Below are 18,721 nucleotides of genomic sequence, written 5' to 3'. Positions count from 1 at the left end.
GCGGTAGGAAGTTGCTGTGATTATGTGTATTTGTTCACACGATTATGTATATTTGTTCACACAATTATGTGTATTTGTCATACAGTGATATACATTTTTTATACAATTATGTACATTCTTTTTATACAATTATGTACATCCGAATCAGAAAATTTGTGTGTATTATGTTAAGAGTTTATGTGTATTATGTTAAAAGTTTATGTTTATTATGTATTATGTTAGATTATGTGTATTATCTTTTAAAAAGAGTATGTATATTTTGTTTTATAATTATGTACATTCATGTATACAATTATGTGTATTCTAGTATAACATTATGTACATTTTTGAACAACAGGTTTTTTTTAAAGAAAAAATTACTGTCATTCAACGCGCACCGTGGGCGGGAAATTTCAAAAAAGAAAAAAAATTAAAACGACATCGTTTTGCATCTGAGCATACAGTGCAACGCGCACCGTGGTGTAAGATACAAATTGCCTTAATATATTATGTAATTTTAGTTAACATACATAATTTAATAACTTAAAACTATATAATGGGCCTATTTGATAACATAGTTAGTTTTATTAACCAATTTTGGCTTATTTGACCACTATTAGTTGTTTGATTTGGTTAAACACTCAATATGAGTTTTTGGTTAATCAACTTTTTATAACTTATTACTCCAAAACGATAAAATTCAAAAAACAGCAAAAAACAATTTTTTTCAATCAGCAATTATACCCTTGCATATAATGCTATCAACTAGTCAAGCCTGCAGTGACAATTTTTGAACCAAAATCTACACAGGTGGTTTGGCAGTTCTTAAAACAGAGTGGTTTGGGTTGGTCAGAAGCTGCCGTGGCTGAAGGAAATGAAGGGCAAGGTGAGATAAACAGAGGTGTTGTCCAAGTGAACTGGTTTTGGTTTTGGAACCGCCTTTCAAGATGAGTAAAAAATGAACGGTTGCATATTGAATCGAAGAGTAGAATGAGTGGAAAGAGAGGACATTGTACACGCCCGCCATTCAAGTCCAGAAGGCTGGTTCAAATTTTTCACCCCATTCAGACCGCAAACCAGAAACCCCTACCACGCTTCAATTAAAATAGACCATAGTTCAGCATGTAACCAACCAGTTTGTGAGGCATTATTAACTCAGCATACTAGCTCAAAACTCAAAGCATACAATGCCATTCCTGAGATGCGTAGTACAAACTGGGCAGCTCACGTGGTGAAAGGAATTCCAGCAGAAAACATCAAAGTGAATGCAATGAATATCAGGGTGAGATGATTGTATGCAGTAAAATGGCACATTTAGTTTTTGTCAAAAGCAATAGAAGTCAAAAATAAACTCAGCTCAGAACACAAGATCAATCTCGACTTTGATCTGTCCGAAAAACCTGGATAGCAACAAATATCATCATAAATCCTTAAGACATCCTCTGAGCTGCCTCCTTTTGAAGAAGCCTTTCCTTGGCCTTTGTCCTAGCTTGGGATTTAGACCCCATGATCCCACCTCCCCATTTCTTGCGGTTCTCTTCATATTTGTCATTGAAGTTGGCCTGAAACATCAGATTGATTATTCAAACCCCAATTTAAGTAAATGGGAACAACCATTGAAAGGTTGCAATTCATTACAAGTAGATATATAAAATTCAACTCTGCTCACCTTAATAGCCTCCAAAATCTTAGAGAACTCCAACTTATCCTCATTCTTCACTGAGGTCAAGCACAAAACAGATGCAGTCTTCTTGTGGACAATCTGAAAGTAGAGTAAAATAAAATCATCAGCACAAAAGGATACAAATGAAGCACCGGAACAAATTTAAATGTTTATGTTTAATACTCACGGAACCCAATCTTGCTTTTCCCTTCACAATGCAGTAGGGAATTTCCATCTTCCTGCACAAAGCTGGAAGCCAGACAACCAACTCAATTGGGTCTACATCATGAGCAATAACCACCAATTGGGCTTTATTCTGGAAAAGAATGAATCGTTATCAAATAATATTTCCAAATGGCTTGAAAAACAAAGCACAGAGAATTTTTATTGAATCGATGAGGATTAAACCTGCTCAATGAGGTAAGTGACATGCTTGAGCCCATACTTAACTACAATAGGCTTCTTCAGTTCAGGAGTCTTTCCCTCACTTTCAGCCTGGGCCCTTTTCAAAAGACGGTCCTTCTTAGCAGCCTTATCCTCAGGTCTGTACTTGAGAAGCATCTTGAAGAGATTCGTTGCTGCAAATTAAGAAGATGCATAAGAAACAGAAGTATTATGTGATTCAGCACCCTCACTTATCACTTAATATTCAAATCAAGCACAGTTCATTAATAATATTTGTAACCATTTCCATATTCTAATATCTGTTTTGATAAAACAAATAAAATCAGAAGGTTTTCCCATGCACACTAGTCAAATAACCAATATTTAATGGCCTAAAACAGATACTATTCAACAAAGGAATTATAAACTTAACTTCAAAAGATGAATTTAAAGACATCAAAGATATAATCAACAGAACCTGGTGGAATTTCTAATATTAAAGCATCAACATAGGAATCCATTGTCACCAAAATTCCAGTTTTTCCTCAGCAGTAACAATTATGCTAACAGGGAAATATATAATCAAATGAAAAATAAAAATAAAAAAATAACTAGAACACAACAAAATTGCAGCCAAATTATGTGACGATGAAATGGAGGTGAACATTGAAATTCAACAGCTGAACAAAACATAAAGGAGAGCGCAGACCGACCTAGGTTCTTATCAAGGGTCTTGGAAAACTGGTTGAGTGCTGGTGGGACCTTCAATCGTTGCTTGAGGATCCTCCTCTTCCTCTGGATGCGAACAACTTGCGGCCATTTGACGAACCTGGTAAGATCCTTCTTCGGCGGCAATGCACCTCCAATTCCAAATTGCTTTGGCCGCTTCTCGAACAGCGGGTTCACCACCTTCTCCGGCTTCTTCTTTGCCGCCGCGGCCGGAAGCTTTACACCTTTCTTCGGAGCCTTCGTATCAATAACAGAAAAAACATGAAAAAATTCAGTCAACCGCAAATCAAATGCAGTGCAGTCAGAGAAAAGATCTATACCATTTGCACTTCCTACCGGCGAAAACCCTAACCCACTAACCCTCAGCAATGAAGAATAACTTATATACTGAATGCCACTGGCGCCTATTTAAACCTACGACTCTAATTTGGACTGTTATGTCATGGACCCGTGTGGCCGTATTGCAATTTGGGAGTAATGGTGCAATTAGTGACATTATTTTCTCTCCACCAATAAAATTTTAAAAAAAAAAAAAAATTGTCAAAAGAATTTAGCTACATAAAAATTTGTGAATATACTATTACGTAACTGTGAATATAGAGTTCAAGAATTATAAATATAGAGTTCAAAAATTATAAATATAAAATTCTATAATTATGAACCTAGAGTTCAATAATTATAAACATAGACTTCTAAAGACAAAAGTTGTTAACAACGAAAGAAATCAATTTTTTTAATTGACACAGCGTCATTTTCCACCAAAACGACGCCGTTTTGAAAACGTGTCCACATCAAAATTTGCCAATTAAACAAATCTTACAAATATCATCCATGATATTCTCATCAACAGATAAATTAGAAACAAGTTCGTTTCTTGCTAAATAATTTAACCCAAAGAAATAAAAATGCACCAACAGCATATGCCACAACCAAAGTGATAGTGTATATACGGTCACTCCTATTATACTGTACGGTTGTCTAGGACTTGAACTCGGGAACTAGCGACAATGGGTCAAGAAGCTCCCGGTCAAGCGAAGAGCCAAAAGTCCCCCCTTCCGCAATAAATGCGGGTATTTATAGCGGGTGAGGGGACACACCCCGGGTCCCCCGCATGGCGGACACGTGGCTTGCATGCAACTGTCGGCACCCCGCCTGAGTAGAGCCGTCGAAACGGTCTCGCGGGGCGGGACGGGCCAAAACATACCAAAGCCCGTCCTCGTAGCGGGACGGGCTAAAAAGCCCGCCTCTTAGCGGGCTTGGAATGTGGCCGGCCCGCCCCGCCATGTCAAAGCCCGCTGGCGGGGCGGGCTAGCCCGCCAATCAAAATTTTTCGCTGTGTTAATTTTTTTTTAAAAAAAAATCACTGTACAATATCCTTAAAAAAAAAAAAAAAGAATCACTGTACAGACATACAGTACACTAACACAGTAACACTACCTAGTATTGTATTCCTATAAATCTATAATCCTATAAGTTATAACACACTAACACAATTATACAAACCAAAATAACATGTATTAAATACTAAATATATATACAAAATATATATGTATTAGCAGGTCGCGGGCTAAACCCGTGACCCGCCTGACCCGCCCCGCCTGGACCCATGACCCAGGCGGGACGGGCTAAAAAGCCCGCCTCCTGGCGGATCAAAATTTGAAGAACCCGTCCCCTACCTATGGCGGTACGGGACGGGTCGACCCGGCGGGTAAAACCCATTTTTGACGGCTCTACGCCTGAGGGGCTCTTCACACGTAGCGCGGACATTCCGATCCGATGCTACCCAAATAGCCTGTCCCCGTGAGAAGGCGGTCAGGAGGTTCACATCGGTCGGTCGAGCTCGGAACCGATCGAGCTAGAAAGGTTGCGAAGTGGTGAAGCCAAACTGACCGGCGACATTGTTTCCTAACTCGAGTATGGTTACATATATGCCTATCACAAAGAAAATAGTTGATTTTAAGACATAACATTTGCAATCTAAACCTTTTAGCATCTACAATGGTACAATACCGTACCCCTCAACAAATTTTGGTATCCAAAATTAGTATAAGCTAAGTAAGTATAACTTCACCCCGTAAAATAATAGACTTGAGTATTTAACTACTATTTATATTTTCAAAACTCATAATCTTTTAAAAAATCATATATATTTAAATATACGTACAATAATATATTCCAAAATATATATGGAGATCATATACACTGGGAGAAGTAATATTTATTTATGAAATCCAAGTGAACAATAATGTCGGTTACTGAACACTCACAATATCTTAGTTTCTCTAAAATACATCATTTCTCCATAGACTTAAGTTAGGTCAACTCCATGCTGGAGCGGAGCCATTATATAATACTATACACACACTACTTAAGCTAGAACCCTATACACTTGACACTTGCATTGAGCAGCTCTGTAGGCTCCCTATACACTTCACACTTGAGAGAATTGAGCAGTTCGATCTGCAGCCGCATACACAAGGAGCAGCTCCCCTGACGAATCGGACACCAGCCACGCTAGCTAGCTACTTCCCGGCCATCATATCGTCGACGAGCTGAGGACGCAACTGAATCGGACAACGTAGAACAGATTTATCATGATCGAGTAATATGGATAAGGATTAGTGTTTCTGATCCAATTCTTGCTTATTTGTCGTCATTATATTGTTTTGACTGTATATATTATATATTGTACAATCTTGCTTTTTATTTGTCACGCTACTTTAGTCCATATTGAACTCCCCCAAATTAAGTTGATGCTTGTGAAATTTTATTTTCCTCTATTCACCATAGGTATGGTTATCTCTGATTTGATTTGTACGTACTATCCATGATACATTTTCCAGGTACGTACAGCTTTGGATGGAGTTATGGAAACAGTTGCAAGATGGGAAAGCTAAGCTAGTTAAAAATGGAGGACTAATTAATTATAATATTCAAAGTGTACGTGTGTTGTCTTTGTTTTATTTTGTGTAATGTAAATCATCTGATCTATATAGTGCCTTTTATGCTTCTATGCAAATCCAACATTATATTGGATGTACCTACAACTGAACCATCATGGGGCCGGCCGGGTATATTATATTTTTCATAGTTATGTATTTTGTATAGCTAAACACTATCTTTAATTTGTCTCGTTGTAGATATCCTTCATATTGTAGAGCAAACATATGGCATTGTAAAGCTCTGCCACAACTTGAAATAGCTAGGTATATTCCAAGCATGCTGAATTAAATAATGGCAGCATTTGGTTGGATTGACAATCTATATGTATCTAACACCTTATTCACTCTGAATTTAACATCTATATACAGGTATACTACTGCAGACTTTAACTGTAAATTAGAATAACAGTGATGTAAATAATTTGATCTACAATATACATAGTTTCTCTAAAAATAAATTTGGATGGGCACACCAATTTTATTTTTACTTAACTTTATGGATATAAGTAAAATAGATCTTACTTATATCCATAATAGAGATTAGTACGTCAAAATAAAACTACAAACTATTATGTTGAGTGTCAGTGGTGTCTTACCGGCACTAATATAAAAACAGTCATTCGCGTCCAAAGTTAAGGCTAATACGCGTCCAAAGTTGTTTGGACGCATATGTGGGAGATGCTGATTGTATAAACAATTAGCGTCCAAAGTTACTTTGAACACACAAAACTATAATACGCGTCCTAAATTCAGGAACTTTGGACGCATATTGTATTTTTTTTTTTTAAAAAAAGCAACTTTATGTATTTTTATTAAAAAAAAACAACTTTACGCGTCCATAGTTCAAGTTGGACGCCTAAAGTTTTTATTATTATTATTATTTATATTTATTTCCGTCATGGTTCGTACCTCTAAAATTGTCTGTCCACAGGAATAAATAACACATTATGCCCTATAATTTGTCACATCTAAGTACAAAAATCAAGTTCAATTCCTCATTGAAGTTCATAGAATTCCATAGCCTAGCTAAATATACTAATTGTTTTTCCATTTTCTTAACCTATGTCCTCTATCAATAATTCAAAAAGTCTAAGGAATACACATAAACATACGAGTCAAATAATTCAATTGAAATGAAAAGGCCAGAAAAGTATTGTAAGAGGAATTGAGTTCATTTATCATCCATTAAATTACCTTATATCCAGTATTATCACAATGGTCTCATCAGCCAACTTCATTTTAGACTCGCACGGAAGTGTTATCAACATTTGTTTAACCTGCAAAAATTATAGATAATACAATATAATCTCTCATTCAATACTCTTATAGCATAAATAAACTATTATGTGCAAAATAGCAAATACATACCAGTTCCTCGCTCTGAGCTATCCTCATCTTCAAAGATTTAAGTGACTTTTAGACTGTTGAAGTTGTTTCTAAATGCATGTCTTTCATCTGATGTGTTTGATGTGGAAGAAACCACATGATGAATTCGAGATCATGCTGCTGCTGCAACATTAAACAACAAAACATAGAACTAAATATCTCAGCCAAAATATGTCAAGAAACATCATTATACATGATTGTTAAAAACAACTACAGCAATTAAAATTGGCCTGAATAGGACAGCTGCTGCAACATTAAACAACAAAACATAGAACTAAATATCTCAGCCAAAATATGTCAAGAAACATCATTATACATGATTGTTAAAAACAACTACAGCAATTAAAATTGGCCTGAATAGGACAGTTCTGTCATAGTATTATGAAATCCCATGACTATACTACCTCAAATTGTACTGCTCAAAAGAGTCAATTTAGACGACTCAAATTAAAGTTTATCACAAACTAGAACTTGAATGATAAAAGTTCAGTGGTTAATGCAATCCGGTAAATGTTGATTCCATTGCAGCCCTTTGCACTGTGAAAGCATGACCCTATATTAAAAGACTAGGCTTCGGATCTAGTGAGGTCCCCTAGATAGATGAGATCATGAGATCTCATCTTATCCATTAATTAAATTTCAATGGATGGATGAGATTGAAAGTCAAATTCTAATTAAATAAGGCTAGATTTTAACTAGAAGGGTGAAAGAGTAAATATAATATGGTGTTTAATTTTGGTTATAATTAAAATACAATTTTTACCATAATATTAGGGATCATATCAATGGTAAGAATTAATTATATTTTGTGTTGAAAGATTCAAACATATTATCAGCGGTGTAATCTAAAATTCTACAGAGTTCGAGAATGGCGTCTAAAATCGCGGGGAAGTGCGTCTTTATTTTTAATTTAGGTAAATACTACATAGGTTTGTGCATTGTTGTCTAACGGCGTGTGCAAATTCGCATTCGATACGTTTTTTTTAGAGTAGGGTCTGTGCATTTATGGTGATTGGCGTGTGTTTTTTTTTAAAAAAAAAATTTATTTTAGTTCTTAAAAATTTCGTATGTTCTTGTGTGTGCAATTGTGGTCAACGGAGTGTGCAATTTGCTGGAAAGGGAACTCTTCCTCATGTTTTTTTTTTTTTTTTTTTTTTTTTTTACAGTGGTGTGTGCAGTTATGTGGAAAGGCGTTTGCAAATTGTTTATAATGGTATGATCAATAACAATGAATCGGAACGTTATCAGATCAGTGGATATGCATACAACAATTTATGTTGGGATCTCCATCTTAGCCTTAAACCACTTTGGTAAACATATGAATTGACATTTGCTAATCATGTTCCTCAATATGCCTATGTCGTGATTAGGGTGTGTGCATTTATAGTGATTGGCGTGTTTTTTTTTTTTTTTTTTTAATTTTATTTTGATTCTAAAAAATTTTGTAGGTTCTTGTATGTACAATTGTGCCGAACGGCGTGTGCAATTTGTTGGCAAGGGAACTCTTCCTCATGGTGTTTTTCTATTTTTTTGTTTTTTTGAGGGTGATGTGTACAGTTATGTGGAAAGGCGTTTGCAAATTATTTATAATGGTACTTTGTAACATGTAGGCCACGGTTTTTTTTTTTTTAACAAGTGGGTTGTTCATTTATGGGGAATGACGTGTCCTTTTTTTTTTTTTTTTTTCAATGGAACATTGTAACATATCAGCTAGCAAGAATATAAAATGGTGGTGTAAGCATGTATGGCAAATGGTGTGTGCATTTTTACCTTGGTATGCGTTTTTTTTGTTTTTTCTTTTTTTTGGTTTTTGTTTTTGTTTTTGTATGTAGTGGGTTTGCAATTGGTAGGTCTTTCTGTGTGCTATTTGGGGGGTTTGGCGTATGTAAGTGTTTTTTTTTTTTTTTTTTTTTTTTGGAGGTTAAGCGTGTGCGTTAGAATAGATGAATTTGTGCATTACACTGTACCGTCATATAATATATGGGTGCGTGTGTGTTGATGTTGTAATGCGTGTGCATGTTGCTGTACATGGAAATGGCATACCGGTGTGACCATAGATTTTGTTTGTTACGATAAGTGTTTTAAAATGAGTGTTAATCAGAGTGAGCACGAATCATCGTTGGTGTTTTGTGGTAAGATTTTAAGAGAAAAAAGAAGAAACTATGGGGGGTGATTATGACGGAAGCGTGTGCATAACAGAGGTACGGTGTTTGCGTACCATAACAATGTAGTCAAAGCAAAATGTGTTCTGTTAAGAATTGTGACTGAAACTATATTTAGATGTCTGTGCGCCTTCATCTTATAGTTTTAATGTTGTTAAAACAAATTTTTTGTCGTTTATTTTTTGTAACCATAGAAAGATATAAGGTGTGCGCGAATTTATTTTGAACAACCCTATGTGCGAGTATATGCTATAGTGTATGCGCGAGTTTATTTGTTTATGTTATTTCCTAGTTTTGATTTTGCTCAAACCACACTGGTATGTGCTTTCTATTATTTGTTTATGTTATTTTGAACAACCATATGTGCGAGTATATGCTAAAGCGTGTACAAATGTTACAGATGGGTTTTTTTCCCCCCAAAATTATGGTGTTGGAATGTTTGTAAAGAACAACAGTATAAAAGTAGTATGTTTTTGTTTTTTTTTTTTTTTTAGCATAAGAGTTGAAATTGTTGGTGGTCTGTGCAAGTTTGTATTAAGGCGTATGCATACTTTACTGTTTGGTGCTTTGCAATTTTTCCATCGTTTATTTTATTGTAACTATAAAAAGATATCATGTGTGTGCAAGAATTTACGATTTTGGATTGTTTGAAAAGTGCAGGGTTGTAAGAGTAGTATTTCCAACCGCATGCACATGTTCAACGGGTCAAAATTAGTCAGCAACCATCTACTAATGTGCTTCGGGGAATCATCAACCTGTATGTGTAATAAATCCCCTAACCCAATTTCAATCACAGCTTTCTTTTGGCATGCATTGAAGCGCTTCATATGTGTGACTAAATGCTTTGGAGATGCACAAGTCTTCATAGTGAGGAAGATAACATCATCCTCGACATCGACCCTATTCTCAAGATCATCCACAACCGGATCTGCTGGAACATGCGAAGACACCGTAATAGGGGGCGCTGGCGGGGGTCTACTTGAGCAGGAAGAGACGCCACATCATGGGGGCTACAAAAGCGTCAGAAGTGGACCCTAAAAAAAAAAAAAAACTTTACGGTATCACGACTTTGATGAGAATTCGTATATATAAATGTCAATGCTGCTAATATAGAACTTGATTACATTACATGAGGTTACTGGTCACTTAAGGATCACAATTACATTAATGTAGAACTTAATTAAACATGAAAACTATATGTGCAATGAACTTCCCAGATTGGACTTCAAAATTGAAGAGATTATTTATAAATGTAAAAATGCACACGCCGTACTCCATATGCACACACCAAGATCAAACAATGCACACAACCCATACAAAGCACATAAAATTGAATTTCAAAATTATAAGTAAATGTTAAAGAAAATATGCAAACACAAAGAATTAATTTGACTAGTAAATAAAAATATCAAATAAAAAAAAAAGATTAATATAAGATTTGACATAATCACATAAATCATATTGTTCTTAAAATGAAGATAAAAATGTGTACATCAATATCAAGAAGTCATTAGTAACCGAGATGCACACACCTAATTACCCAATGCACAAATAATTTTCCAAACAATAACCTTCTATTTACCCGAGAGTCCACGACTTCTATTTTACTTAGCATTCACCTAAGTTTCTGCCACAATTTGACAGCTAGCAATCACCACTGCAAAGTACTAGTACTCCATATTATATAAGCATCACACAATGTAAAGTATATCATTGTCCATGACATTTCTTGAAAGATAAAGAAAGAAAGATAACAGAAAATTGGGTTGCATCCATGTGCAATCACTCACCAGATGTCAAGCATTAAAATTTTTCTATGTTCAGCACAGACCATTCATCTTTCAAGATAATATTAAGCTATCTTTACTTTAATTTAGATGCACAAGATTAGTCAACTCAAGTTCTGCAGGATACATAAATTTATAGTTTGGATCACACAAGAGATTCCTAAGAGCATAATGTATTCCATATTCTAAATAGGTAAACTAAATTTCATTTTTCCCCCTTTACCACAACTTATTAGTCACAAGATTGGAGTATCATTTTACATGGGGCATTTATGCCTAAAAGTGAGAGGAAAAAGAAAGAAAATCCCTAAACCTTCAAGTGCTCAAATTAGAGTCACCTATACTTCTTAATCCATATCAGACCATCATGTGTGCATGTATACACACAGAAGTAGAAGACACAAAATTCCGATTGGAGTTCCCAAAATGTTTCAAATTTTTAGTTAACTTCAGAAGCACAATTAGTATTTTTATAGGAAAAAAAATAAAAAATCAAAACACTATTGAATCCAAACCCAAGCAATTAACATCCTGTTCATGCAAGAAATCCATCAAACTCACAAACAGAACAAAGAGCAAAATTTCCAATATTCGCACACGCAGCCATGCAATCAAAACTAAAACTTATCCTCCAAGTAGAAAACTAGAACAAACTGAATCAGAAATCAAAACTTCATCCTCCCAGCCTGAACCCTCGGCAACCTAACCAAAACCCAACAACAGCTCGGCCAATCACCCCCCCCCCCCCCCCAAACCGGTTACAAACAAACCCAAACAAACATATACACACCGCCCCAACGCCGGAAAATGCAATAAATACAAAACACGAAAAAAAATGAGGAAAACGAAACAAAAAAGGGGGAGTCGGAATACCTAGATGAGAACCAGAAGAACCGCCCTTTTGACGCTTAGGATACTAACAGGACGCCAGAGATAGAACGGCAACGAGCTCGTCGAAAACGGAGGAATCTACCCTTGCGTGGCCGGATTGAGACGAGACCGAGTCCAAAGCAACTGAGGCGAATGCAAAGAGTGATAAAAACCTTGAAAAGGGTTGCGTGGCCGGAAGGAGAAGTGACCGGAGGGGAAGACAACTGAGCGGACGGCGGACGCACAGTGAAAGAAAGAAATCATGTAAAGAGATTTTACAATCAACAACACGCAGCAAAGGTCCGTCTCTCACGGCGGAAATAATTAATGTGCGAAATAAAGATGGTGCCAAAAGACACCAATGCCCCTAACTTCAACTAAACCAGCGCACAAAGTATATTAAAATACTAACAAATCAGAAGCGTTGAAATACTAAAATAAACAATCAGGATCTAGCCTCACGATCTCACCCGTCTAAGGGGACCTCACCGGATCCAAAATCTAGGGAATATATATAGTATATACATCATTATCCTACCGGCAAACAATAGAACCAATGAATATAGAAAGAAAGTTGCCACAGGTATCCTCATACCTATCAGAGTCCTGACCGACCGTTGTAATGGTCTTCATTATCAGCAGCATCATCAATATCTCTGGTTCTCTCCTCCTCTCACTTCTATCCCTGTGGTGGCGATCATGATCCTTCCCTCGACCCCTATCCTTTTCTCTATCTCTATCTTTATAACGCCCTCTCTCTCTTTCCTTGTCCCTGCTTCTAGAAGATTCTTTTTCATCCTCATAATCACTATGCTGAAGAGTACAACAATGGAAGCTTAAGCAAAAAAGGAAGTTGTATAGAGACAAATAATACAGATCTTCAAAGCAAGGAAGCAGGACGTAGTTTTCATAAACAAACATAAAAAAAAAAAATAGTATTTTGCCATCAAATAGAGGAATTCACTTTATATAGTTTCAATAACAATCCCTTCGAATAGAGGAATTCACTTTATACAGTTTCAATAACAATCCCTGCAAAGTAATTCAAGTATAACAAATAGTATTTTGAGAGTAACATCAAGCAAAGAACAAAATTGACACATCTCGTTGAAATTGGTAATATTTAACTAATTCATCAAAATACGCTTGATACAATAAACAAAATATCAACTATGCCAAGGCATAAGACCTATATATTTAAAGATACTTAAAAGTAGTTAAAATTTGCACTTGTGCCTAGGAAATCTGGTTTATACAGGATTTTTAAAAAAAATTTAGGTATGTGCAGTGGAAATCCTTTTTTTACAGTTGTGGCTTTGTGGATACAATTTTTTCTTTAGCATAATTGATGATAAAAAAACACTGTACAAGCACTCCAGTAGCAAGCATCAAAGATGAAGTAGAACCAAAGTCCTTACAAGAAAATGCATCTTTGGTACCCTTTATATAAGTTTTTAGTAGCCAGTACTCTTGTATGCTCACTAAATGAATAGGTTGTTCACTAGAATTGGATTAAATTTTAACATGCAACAAACGTTTGTTCTTAATATTGTTTTTTTTTTTTTCCAAGAATTGGTTTCTTCCTCACTGTCAACCACCTCAAGCGTTTGTACTAATTGTTTTTTTTTTTCAAACGTTTGTACTAATTGTTTTTTTTTTTCAAACGTTTGTACTAATTATCGGAAACTAAGCAATTACATGTTGAAGCTATGGAGAGGAAGAGAGAATGGGAAAAATGCAGTGAGTTGTATTGAGTGTTGAGTACAATATAAAGAGAGAGGGAGAGACGGTTACAAGAGGGAAGAAAAGGAAAAAAAGATATTTTTTTTTATCTTTTTTTATCCTCCAACACTAATTGTTTTTAAAACTCTTCTGTTTACTGCAGTTCATCTTATCACACTTTAAAGGGATGCTTTCCAACTAGCACACACTTCATATATGTGTGAAATCTACAAAATAGGCTTCCAAAATGGACTAGAATCTGTAGTTTGTATTATCATTGAGATACAATTTTTTATTTTGTTTAAAATATGGTTTTGTTTTGTTTTTTGCATGTTTTTGTTTTTGTTTTTGTTTTTTATTATTATTATTTTTTTTTGGTAATTGCATTCTTAATCATGATCCTTACCTATCAGAATGAGAGAAAAAACCATTGAGCTAGAATGCCATCAATACTCCTGTGTTAATATTACTAATGGTTTGTAAATAAATGTATGTTATTTTGGTTATGCAATTTGATTGGTAAAACTCGAGCTCAATTTCAAGCTCGAAGCCGAGCTCAAAATTTTTACCTCAATTCGAGCAAATAGAGTCGAGTTTTGACTCGAGCTCGAGCTTGAGCTTGATCTTCAATTTTAAGACTCGATTGAGCTTGAGTCACTATATTTTTATTGAGCTTGAGTTTGGCTTTGCTCGTTTGCAACTCTAGTTTGGTACTAAATTCTCCTCTTCCACGATCTCTACTAGATCCTCCACTTATATTTGATTATAGCTAGTCATGTTAAGGGTTACTTGACTGCTAGTAGCTCCAACTTTGATGTAATCTTGTCAGATTTTCTATCATACCTTTTTTTTTTGCTCTATAATTGATAAGAGTCCGATATTCACTAGTACAGATATGCACATCCGCTACCCTTGTAAAGAGTCATCCGCTACCCTTGTACAAGGGTAGCAGATGTGGGGAACGCTGAAAGTCGTGAGCTTTCCGCTACCCTTTTACAAGAGTAGCGGAAAGTTGAGCATCTGCTACCCTTTTTAACATAGAAAGGTAGCGGATTCTTTTATTTTATTTTATTTTTCAAGCATCTGCTACCCTTCTTTAAACAGAAGGGTAGTGAATACTATTAATTTATTATTATTATTATTATTATTATTATTATTATTATTATTATTATTTAAAGCATCCGCTACCCTTTTTTTGTAAGAAGGGTAGCGCGACGAATTGTTTATTTAAAAAAAATTATTTTTATTTTTAAATTTCTCAATTTCTTAAAAAATCATGTACAAAATTCATACACTACATATCAAGATAATACTAACCATCAATACAATATTATCAACAAACTATCAAAACACAATATTATCAACACAGAACACACTACATATTAACACAATATTATCAACACACTTTTAACCAAATACTATCAATATAACCTTTATATCAATCCAATACTTTCAACATAATAATCAGTTATCAACACAAGATAATATTTAATTTAAAACAAAAGTTACATGCACTCTTCCAAAAAGTATTTTGCCCACAAATCTCGAATCTCATCAATTTCGTTGGTAGAGTATGAATTTCCTTCAAATGCCTACAAAATAATTTAGTTAATCAAATTACTAAATATGTTAATAAAATATAATTCAACTATACATAATTCTATTTAAATTCACTTACCTCATCTAAATATGATTAGCATGCTACATTCATCACATAGATCATAAATCAATACAGAACTAAAATTTAACAAAATGGGGGTGTCAATTCCTGTTAGTAACCTATTAACCACTCAATTAAAGTATAAGGTCCAATAAAGCATAATTTTTAAGAGGCATACAATTAACTTCAAAGAAAAACATGTATATACTGAACATTCTACAAATGCAAAAAGCAGAAATGATAAGCTCAACTAACATCTTTCACACCAAAGAATTTCAAAACATGGCACCATAGATGAATTTCTCACTATTAGAAACTTATGCATGTCAAATTTCACAGAAAGTTGAAGGTACTTTGAGTATCCAGTTGATAGCTACAAAACTCTGGGTAGCTATGTTTTTGGATACTCCAACTGAACCTAAGAGTTTTTGTGTTGTAAAAACACTCATTGCTCCTCCACAAAAGTATTGCAACAGAAACATCAAACATAATATTTGAATGATTAAAAGAAGCACCTCAATAAATGTTAAAAGCATGCTACTGGTAATTATGTTGAATTGTAGTCCTCATGTAATATACCTTTAAGCCCTCTAACTCATGTATGGCACATAAGAAGGCATAACACTATCCGGGAACCCTTAGCTTCCAAGCACTATCATTAAATCCAAACACGTACTGAATTTTGAAATTTTGGCTTTACAACACTGTTCTGTGCATGAGTCCCTAATAAGCATGGTGAATTCAGCAACTAATCATCAAATGAAAGTTGAAAATGACAAAAGAATCATGATGTTGATGGGATAAAATACGTTACCATCAGCTAGCATCTGATCAAAGCTTTCTTTCTTGGAAGGAGAGAAATTCTAAAGAATTATAACATAGACAAATTAATTTCTTCAATAAAATGCAAGACATCACTTCCACTTTCAGCACTATTAATGAGAATATATTATGTATAAGCATGTATAAAATGACTATCAATTAGAGGAGGTAAAGAATAAATTTTAGAATGAATTTTACAGAAAAATTGACATCAAAGCCACTTCAAAACACCTTTGGGTAGCAGCATCATATCCTGAGCCAGAATCTGCTTTTGTATTGCCTCTAGCGTTGTCATTGGAACGATCCACAGGCAAAAATCATGTCTGAGACTTGAGAAATTTAGTAGAGACTAACTTACCCTCGAGCCGGTCTGCTCACGCCGTCCCTGATATAGAAAAACATGTAGAAAATCAAAAAACACTCCGACGTACCTGGGGTCACTGCTGACAGTGTTCCTCGCTAAAGCTCTCCCCCTGTCTCGCGTTCGCCGCTGATGGTGTCAAAATAAATCTAATTCATCAAAACACCTAACCCATCAAATAAAAAATATTATGGAATACCTTTATCATTCTAGAACAATTTAGTCTCACCAATAAAACACCCGTATATATAGCAAAAGGAAGGCATTTTTTTAATCAATCTAGACATATTTAATGGTGGCAAGCCAACAAACAATTGTATGAATAAATCCATAGTCCGGTAGCCCTTGGCAGTAGAAGAGATTCTTCCAAATGCAATCTAGATGACAAACATCAAGACTACATCTATTAGATTTGTAAAAAATGTCAAGCCAATGATAAGATAGAATTGCAGGACAGAGAAACTAGAAGGTCCGGAAGGATACTTCAAGAGATTCAAAACCTAATTTTTCTCAGTCTATTTAAAAATTTAAACAAAATAGTTCCAACAAATATATTGGGTAATTTTACGAGTGACCTTTATTATAGCCTCAAACAGAATTCAGCTTTCAAAAACAAGTAGGCTTCACACTGAAATTGCTTCAAAAGAAACAAAGACAAGTTACCTGAATGTCACAGTCCTTTGAAGTCCTCAAAATGTCATAGATGAGACCCTTCTGATCAATGCACTGTATTTGAAGCAATATATGAGTTGGGCTCAGAAAATTATCCACTGTGACAACGACCCTCTTAACTTTTCTTGCATCTGAGGACTCCTTCTCAGACAATTCACATTTAAACAATTCATCAGCAACTGGTTGAGGAAGAGAAGTGAATGCCTGCTGACCTTCATATTCAGGCCCTGCCAACTGAAGCTCACAACTGATGCAATACTCTCCTAATATTTTTCTTAGATGTTCACATGTGTCATCACGTCGTTGCTTTGTGTGTAATAAGTACCTGATAATGTATAAAAAGAGAAGCATAGTTTTCTGTAGAAAGAACTTTTACTGATGCATAAGAGACAGTTTTCTGTAGACAGTTCGAATCTCGTGAAACAAGTGCAATCCCTAAAAAATTGATTAGCTAAATCAAACTACTAGAAGTTAGAAATGTAAATTGAGATCCATAGCATTAACCATGTCCAAGTTCTTATCAATCAGAAAGGTTATTTTCCATAGAAAAGACAAAACTGAGAATGCAGACAGGAGGTTTTTTTAACAAGCCGACAAGATTTACAATACTCAATATACTATGAATATTCATTATGTTTCTTCTTCTCAAATTCCATTTAAAATCTGCACCTAAGAATGCAATCAGTCTACACAAAAAAAAAAACATGATTGCTTAATTAATTGTTTGCCAAAACTATGTACACCCCAATATTAATGCTAAGACTTCACCACATAACTGGCTCTAGGGATCCATTGACACTGGAAACATAGACTCACCCAAGTTAAATTTGTTTTCAAACACTTCATACAAAATTTCATGTCAAGCAACTGCAGGAAGAACATGCTCTCACATCCAATGGGAAGAAATGGTAAGGAATGCAGAGTATCATTAACCAATCAAATAAAAGGATCCATAAACATACTAAACTCCAAACTAACAACTTACAACCATTTGATGACCACATCTTTACCAATACAGAAAAATGAGGGCATATAATTCCTCTCAAATGGAAAACAGAACTCACATTGGAGCATGGAATTCTAACAAGTAGAAACCAGAAAGTTCTTCAAGACAAAAATATTTAATGTAACATGCAAACATAAATACTATGTGAAACGGATGCAAAATATAAATATTGTGTGAACCTCATAGATATGTGATACCTGGGCTGCTGGAATATACTGCCAAACCAGCTGATAAATCGGCATCATCATTAACCCCTTTTAGTTAGTATAGGTTAACTTATTGAAGATGTACATTAAATTATATTGATTACAGCAATACTACAGTTCAACAAAGTCTTAAAAGCCTTCATCAGCAATACTACAGTTCAACAAAGTCTTAAAAGCCTTCATCAACAATACTACAGTTCAACAAACTCTTAAAACACTGCTCTTTAACAGTTTAATGTTCAACCTAAGGGTTGGGGTTCAACCTTTTGGAAGAACTTTCAATTTATTACCTTAGCCCATTATAAAAATTAACAAATATAATATTTATTAAAATCATAATTATAAGAAATAATTTTAACCAAAAAAAAAA

General features: G+C 34.8%; 2 protein-coding genes across 2 annotated transcripts; both read right to left on the bottom strand.

The window, feature by feature from the left end:
- Positions 1-1,162: 1,162 nt before the first annotated feature.
- LOC109178919 (60S ribosomal protein L7a-1-like) lies at positions 1,163-3,129 on the bottom strand. Its single transcript, XM_019328474.1, has 6 exons — positions 3,076-3,129; positions 2,740-2,992; positions 2,051-2,220; positions 1,830-1,958; positions 1,649-1,741; positions 1,163-1,541 (listed from the first exon to the last, which is right to left on the bottom strand). Exons 1-6 carry the CDS (start codon positions 3,076-3,078, stop codon positions 1,410-1,412), a joined length of 780 nt encoding a protein of 259 aa, XP_019184019.1. The 5' UTR covers positions 3,079-3,129; the 3' UTR covers positions 1,163-1,409.
- Positions 3,130-16,578: 13,449 nt separating this feature from the next.
- On the bottom strand, positions 16,579-17,490 carry LOC109179310 (ACT domain-containing protein ACR9-like). Its single transcript, XM_019328817.1, has 2 exons — positions 17,131-17,490; positions 16,579-16,844 (listed from the first exon to the last, which is right to left on the bottom strand). Exons 1-2 carry the CDS (start codon positions 17,488-17,490, stop codon positions 16,677-16,679), a joined length of 528 nt encoding a protein of 175 aa, XP_019184362.1. The 3' UTR covers positions 16,579-16,676.
- Positions 17,491-18,721: the final 1,231 nt, after the last annotated feature.

The sequence above is a fragment of the Ipomoea nil genome, unplaced genomic scaffold, assembly GCF_001879475.1.
Source record: "Ipomoea nil cultivar Tokyo-kokei standard unplaced genomic scaffold, Asagao_1.1 scaffold0179, whole genome shotgun sequence".
Taxonomy (NCBI): domain Eukaryota; kingdom Viridiplantae; phylum Streptophyta; class Magnoliopsida; order Solanales; family Convolvulaceae; genus Ipomoea; species Ipomoea nil.
The sequence above is the reverse complement of the archived record's forward strand: the minus strand, read 5'-3'. Positions and strand labels throughout refer to the sequence as shown.